This window comes from Sabethes cyaneus, chromosome 2 (assembly GCF_943734655.1).
Source record: "Sabethes cyaneus chromosome 2, idSabCyanKW18_F2, whole genome shotgun sequence".
Taxonomy (NCBI): domain Eukaryota; kingdom Metazoa; phylum Arthropoda; class Insecta; order Diptera; family Culicidae; genus Sabethes; species Sabethes cyaneus.
Genome location: NC_071354.1, coordinates 1120857 through 1128140, shown reverse-complemented (window position 1 = coordinate 1128140; position 7284 = coordinate 1120857). Strand labels below are relative to the sequence as shown.

The 7284-nt window shown below is 35.9% G+C and overlaps 1 protein-coding gene across 1 annotated transcript; it reads right to left on the bottom strand.

The window, feature by feature from the left end:
* Window positions 1-2934: 2934 nt before the first annotated feature.
* LOC128738681 (uncharacterized) lies at window positions 2935-5848 on the bottom strand. Its single transcript, XM_053833998.1, has 4 exons — window positions 5787-5848; window positions 5020-5726; window positions 4693-4963; window positions 2935-4087 (listed from the first exon to the last, which is right to left on the bottom strand). The coding sequence occupies exons 1-4, from the start codon at window positions 5846-5848 to the stop codon at window positions 2935-2937; spliced, it is 2193 nt and encodes a 730-aa protein (XP_053689973.1).
* Between the last annotated feature and the right edge of the window lie 1436 nt (window positions 5849-7284).

Below are 7284 nucleotides of genomic sequence, written 5' to 3'. Positions count from 1 at the left end.
ATTTTCAATAAGCTTTTTCTTCTGACTACACCACGACGCATACAAAAACTTCATTCGCTTCTTGTTGTTGATCTTATTCGAGAGTGATGGGAAAGGGAAATTTTTCAGCCAGGGCCGCATCTCGTTATGACGCACCGAGAAACGCAAAAACGGGAGAGAAAAGAGGGTTACTTTTCAATAGAACGAATCGCAGAAAATGCACTTCCCGAAAACTTCTGTTCCCAAGTAACCGCTAAGCACTGAATTAAGCACTGAACGCTAAGCTCTTTGAGAACAGTGAACGAATGTGTGATGATAAAAGGAAAAATGCTTCCCTCTTTCTAAAAATCTCACGTAAAATCCTGCACCGCTATTAGAATAAACATCAACAAGAATTGGCGATAGGCGAATAAACGCAAAACTAATGAAGCCCATGCGACTCCTACATTTGGCTGTCCGAACTAGGAAAATGATGATCAGTTACAAATTTTCGCTGGACGGACATACAAATCAAAACAGCTTTCATTTAAATCTCAGTAAAATGAATATTGCGAACATTAAATTTTCTGCAGCGGGTTAGAAATCTAATTTACCAGCTAGCGCACTGGTGCACTCAAAATAATCCACACGTCCTTTCCACGTGAAAAATCACGTAAATTTCTCTACAGGGATTTACGTGACTTTCAGGTGATTGTTATTGGAAAAAATAATAACATCTATCTGATTTTCACGTTAACGCATTAGTATGCATGCGAACTACCTGAAAATCACGTAAATAGTACAGGAAAAGCTGGGTGGAAAATATTCACATAACTTTTCAGGTAACTTCGACGTGAAATATATTTTGAGTGTGATTGCAAATGAAATGTGTACCGTGGACCCCCGTTCGTTTGACCATTTTTAATCTGAACACTTTTTAATTTGAACCCCGTTGGTTTGCACGACGTGCAAATTAAAAATGGTTCAAATGTCATTCTAAACATGACATCATTTGTTCGATTCGTTTGTACTGACCTAGCGTGTTTAATCGGTTTCACACGAGGGGAACGGCACTTATGATTTATCCCAAAATTCGAAGAAAAAGCTAACAAAACTGCTTAATCTTCAGTTAGCTATTCTATCAACGCATAAGAGGCATAAGAGTTAGTAATTCCAAAACCCGTACTAAACTTGTACAATCTGTACTACTTTTTAATAGTAACATACATTGTTGCCATCTTTATACAGATGATATTGAATATAAGTGCACATTCAACATTTGATTTACATTTATAGTTCTACGAATTATTGGAGTGCTATATTTGTCTAAAGAAATGTTTAAGATGTATTTATAAATAAATATGCAACTGAAAACTTTTCAACAGTTATATTTATTTAATTGATTTAATTCGCTTGGCAATAAAATACTTGTTTTTAATATGCATACGGAGGTCTGGCAACGCTGATTCAATCGAGATTTGGAGAAACAGCAAAACGTCAGCGGAGCAATGTCTGTTTTTTCGTATTCGAGCCATTTTGTCTTTGCTCACATTTGCAGGTTGCAGCTAAAAGTAGGTAATTTGTGTGTAAGCAGTGTAATAATTTACAACTTTATCTCAAAACTGATCAAGTTGTTACCTTAGCATTTTGTATTTTTATTGCCCAGCCTAGTTACGGTCTAGAAATCACTACAAATTGAGGCTTTTTGCATCGATTGATTATGGACGAATGGTTGGAATCCGGGTCTCAGAACGACGAACGACGCAGCCATGATTTGGAGTGTACAGGCTACAGGCACAGCACAGCCTCCGTGTGCTCTTCTCCACACCTGCAGACTGATTCGGAACGATCCAATATGCCGGTGTCCGCTAATTTCTGCAACTCATTTGGTTGGAGTTATAAAAAGCAGCAATTGAATCAGAAATGTTTAGCCTACTTCAATCCCACTTCCCGGTATGAAAAACGAATATTAACAGAAAAAACCTGCTTGGTCGTTACGATTGCTTATATATGAATTGCCCGTGATGTTATATACTTTCCTTGCCAGTGCTACGGTTATCCGATGTTATCGGTATGTACTGCTGATTGTATTGATGTATGAAACAATAACAATGCGAAAGTTATGGAAATTAGCAATAATTACAGTTTCGATAAAATATCTCGAAATCGAGTTCACAACGGGTGGGTATTTATAGGTAATAAATATATATTTTCTCAGTCAACACTATGTTATTAATTTTTTAGGATTGCCAGTGATATTCTCGGCGAAATAAAATTAACTGGACAGATGAATATGAGCAGAATAAAAAATAAAGTTTTCTGACGCCAAAGTTTATTAGTAGCAAATAGTAGCGCAACAATAATACCTGTTGGGATTCGGATTTGAATTAGTGATATCAGCTGGAATTTAGAAATGGGAGAAGTAGATAAATAGATAAAAAATATTATAACTGTTTCAAACCGATGGACGTTTGTTATTCAGAATTTTACAAGATGTAATCAAGAATGTTTTGTTACTTGTAATTTTATTGGTTACGATGATCCCAATTTAAAAAGAGTAAAAGCGTCTAGTTAGAGGTAAATACAAGTGTTTCAATGTAATTATGGAGTAAAGACAGAGATATGACGATACATACCACGTTGTATGTAAGTATATCGTGTGAGAGCTTAAGAATGATTCATTTATGCAATCCATGGTCCGAATGCTGACATATTTTAATAATTGGATTTACTTAATAAATTATAGAATGTTTATACTTGAGTAGCTAAAAACTCGCTGCAATTTATTTACCTATACCAAAATTAAAACAAGTGCAAAATAAAACAGCTGTTAGATAGAGTAGATATTGGGCGAGGTATAAACTAGAGAGAACTTTAAAGTAGGTTTTGTCCAAGGATTATAAAAATTTATATTAATAAGTTTTATAATAATGAATAAACATTTTTATTTCTTATCAAAACAGTTATATAAAGGTTTCATCTGAACGTATCTATATAATTGATAGTGCTCTGACTGTAGAAAAGTTCGGATGATTTTGTAAAAGGTTTTACCAAATGTGACTTGTAGCTTTGGATATCAACTGAGTGAATATTATCGACTAGCTCTAATGTGAAATCGCCATGGCGGTCGTTTACTATAAATAAGCTTCCCTGTAAGGCCACTCCTTTTGGACGAACGTTTCTGGGGACATGCACAGGCATGCTTTCCAATGAACAACTCTCGCCGTTAAGAAAATTAAAGCCATATACCTTACAAATCATCAATCGGCCATTCGTTTTTAACAGGATAAACTCTCCTATCATAATATCTGCAAATATTTCATTCGCGCTCCGTTTTTTTCGGTCATTTGTAGCAATTGCAGTATCCCGAAACCGATGTACTCTGTCAGTTGAACACTTTTGTTGTCCTGAAGTTAACATCCATATAAAGGTTTTCTTTTTTACGTATACTATTTTGTTTGACTGATTTCGAATTTTAAAAACATTTTTGAAATTGACAGAATTCTTTAGCTTTAGTTCATTACCAACATTTGGAAATAAGTCAACGGCATCGTAAATTTCTACGTTCATAGGAACTTCTGGTATGGATACAAATTCAAAACTACCACATTCGCAGCTTGGTTTGTCTTTGGGTTTTTTTAGAAAAATACTTTGTTCGAAGGATATTTCCGTGTCTTTAAGTCCTAATTTCCGCAAAGAAATAAAAGCATGATTTTTGGCCTTTTCTACAGTGCTTGATATGTTGAAGTTATCAGGTAAAATGTTATCTCTGGCTGGTTCTGATGAACGAAACCGGGGAAAGTGAATATGATTTTCCCTGTGCATAATGTCTCTCTTGGTTTGTATTTTGTTGAGCCTGGATTCAAAGCCTTGTATCGTAAAATTCACGACTGTGGATTCAGTTGACGTAAAAGCGCGAGCGTCCCTAAAAATTCCTTCACATGTCTGACTATGTAACTTCCTTATATCGAAATATACTCCAAAATCACGACAGAGGATTACATATAAAATCAGAGCATGGGCATTGACCTCTAATCCCCAGTATGTATTTGTCGTTATACATTGCTGAATGGTGTTGAAATTTTTAATACTCCAGTTACGCCAAGAACGAGTTATGAATAGAGCGTACCTGAAATTGTAATTATATCTTGACTACTTGAAATCTTTTCTAAAATTATCTAATAACGAAATATTATATGGCCTGCAAATTAAGTTCTAAATAGTAGACATTTTTTTTACCATAGAATTCATACAAAATTGTAGAAATATCAATATTTATTTAAGTGCTTTTAACGCGAAAAACACGTTCCGCGTAAATTCTGAAATTCGTGTAAAATACCAGTTTTGGAATTCAACTACGCGTGAAAATAGACTCTTGGAGCAAATCAAAGCAAAGCCTAGGTGCTACATTCCGTTATCGAAACTTGACCTGTTTTTATACAACAGACTTCGCAGCCAGCTGTTAGAGTGCAGGACAATTGCAGGGCCAGTTGCTACGATCCTATTGACTCTAACAGCCTCTCCCAGTCGAGATTCGAACATACGACGACTGGCTTACTAGGCCAGCGTCATACCTCGAAGCCAATTGGGAGGTAATCTTGGAGCACATCTGCGGAAAAAGCGACTTCTGTGTACAAATATGTAGCAACTAGTTGCCTTAATCGTACGTTCAAAGAACCTAATAAAAAATTAATTTCTACACATCTACAGAGACACTTGAATGGAAATTCTTACCATATTCTAAATATGCGTTCCTGTACAGTCAAAGACTCGTACATGAATGATGATATAACATAAGAAATAATTTTCAAAAACTCGACTGTTGCATCAGACCCGACAATATTTTGTCTCATGCATTCAATTGTTGCTGCTGAGGTAATTTTTTCTACAGGGCGGAACTTCATTTTATCTTTTTCGTTAATGTCACTGTAGTTTAACCCATGTTGGTCTTTTGAAACGTTGTTTATGAGTTCTTCAAGGTGTAATTTAGAAATACGGTAATTGCCTAAAATACATTTGTTGAATTTAATGTACCTTATTAATAAGTAACAGTTAGCCTACCCAATATCATTTGCTTATCCTGTTTCATAAGCCTGACACGAAATTTGTTTGCAAGGTGAGTTGGATCCTGTACGCATATCTCTTCTAAATCTAAAGCCGCAATAAACCAATTACCGAAGACGTTTTCCTTTGCTAAGGGTAATTTCATTTTTCTCAACATAGCCCCAATGAAGCGAGTATCTCCATCCGTGGCTTTGCACGCAATGCGTATACCAGCTTTACAAAATTCATCCTTAATGTATGTCCACTTTCGGTAAACATCGTTCGAGGAAAATTTATTGTCTGTACAAAAATATTGCACACAAAACGGAGCTGCATTTTCTGCCAGTGGCTGTACCATGCATAGTTGCACATTGCGGCCAATTGGATTATTTTTTAGATGACTTATCACCATCGATGGAGATGAACATTTAAATGCCTTAGTATGTGGCATACCATGTTCATCTAACGGTGCCACTAAACCTGTGAGCGTATCACTAATGGATTTATATTCAACACCACCAGATATTCTGGTGGCATCCTCGCTCCAGCATACATTCATTGGATATCCATTGCGTTGCAGGTACCGCTTCAGCTCACTAATCATTAAGCGCCCTTCTTCAGTATGTTCTGAATTAGCTTTTAGATATCGCTGAATAGTCCTGGGATGTGGAGCAGGAGCGTTTGCTCGATCAAACTGGTATAATTCCTTTCCTCCCTGTATGAATCTATCGCATTTAACGTGAAGGGTGAGATTTTATATGTTTGTTTATTTTCCCACAACCTACCTATAAGTAAAGAAATCTTTTTCAAGAGGAGTGTAGCGCATTCCTTTGCCTTCGGTATACATAGAGCGTTGTGAAAGAGATTGCAATAATTTTAAAGTGGGGCTTCGTTTTGTTGAATCTGTGAAAGTGGCCGATGACTCTGTGGCACTGTTTATGGCCCTTGGACAGTGCCCTACTGGTTTAAATACTCTGTGAGGTTTGTTGTGTCGATTGTGGTGTCATTAGTTGTTATATTGACTTTTGTATTTTCACCGCTTGTAGTATCTATAAAATTAAAATTTTTTGAGTTTCATTCTTAGTAAACATCGTGATCAGAAACTCACCCATAGTAATTTTTGACCAGTTTTCCTCGTATGGCTCGGTTTCAGCTTCATCGGAAGTATCATACTCTACATATTCGATAGAAACTTGATTGTCTGATACTTCTTGTTCATCGAGTCCACTTTTTGAGTTAATCGAAACCTCTAAAAGTTCGATATCACTCACCACAGAATCATTTTGATTTGTGGATAAAGAAGAATAACTTTGAAAATTCGGGCTTTTGCTTTCGATTGTATCTTCTTTGTTAACCGTGCGCACTGAACAGTCAAGCTCTAAATCCGAGATATAAGAAGCATGTGTTGTCTTTAACTTTTTATGAGAAATCGGGCAACCTTGTTTATTTTGATTAGGCATCGCTGCAGGATAATCTATTTGGTGAAGGTTTTTTAAATGGGATACAAAATTCGTAATTTTCCAGGATCCTGCTTTTTCCTGTTGACAGGTGATGTAATTTGGCACACTACAAAAGGAACATTTGATTTTCGCACGCTGTTTAAAGCCGGGAATACTGTCCACTTGTATTTCCAAATCGTTTAAACTTGAAATCAACTGATATTGCTCTTCTTCATGGAACCTGTTCGAATAATCATCATAAGAACAGAAATAATAATAAAAAATAATGTTAGTTTACCTTTTCCTATAAAACGAAACGATTTTTTGACGAATTGTTAACTTCGGATCAGCACCAAACTCTTTGTTTTGAAGGGAAACTTCATTTTTCTTCAAATAATATTTTATCCCTCGTTTTTTGACGGTTCCTGCAATCAATTTTATGATCGCTCTATCTCCCGACAGAAAATGGAAATCGGAAGGGGAATCGAATTTTTTCATGTTTTCTTGTATAGCAAAAGTCATTTTCTCGAGCGAAGCTGTTTTCACATCTTCCTCAATAGCCTTGATTTCCGCATCTGAAATATTGGCTAGTGCGCCGTTGATAAAACCGACATATTCTAAAACATCTCGTATGCCTTTTGGAATATATCCGACATCTTTCGATATAGCAGCCCAAAAATCGTCCTGCAAAAAATCAAATATACTTAAAAAGAAGCACTTTTGATTTACAAAGATTTATTAATTTACCATTTTCCTCGTCTTTTTAAGAAAGCGCAGTTCTATTCAAAATGGCGATTTGAAATGTCCAACTCCCTACACCCCTTCCACGCATGTGACGTTCAAA

Bases quoted from the DNA above. Each gene is read 5' to 3' on its own strand.
- LOC128738681 (XM_053833998.1), bottom strand. From the start codon at position 5,848: ATGTATACCGAAGGCAAAGGAATGCGCTACACTCCTCTTGAAAAAGAT. The intron at 4,964-5,019 runs GTAGGCTAACTG...AATGTATTTTAG, and splicing joins GGATAAGCAAATGATATTGG to GCAATTACCGTATTTCTAAA. The intron at 4,088-4,692 runs GTAAGAATTTCC...TTACAATTTCAG, and splicing joins GAACGCATATTTAGAATATG to GTACGCTCTATTCATAACTC.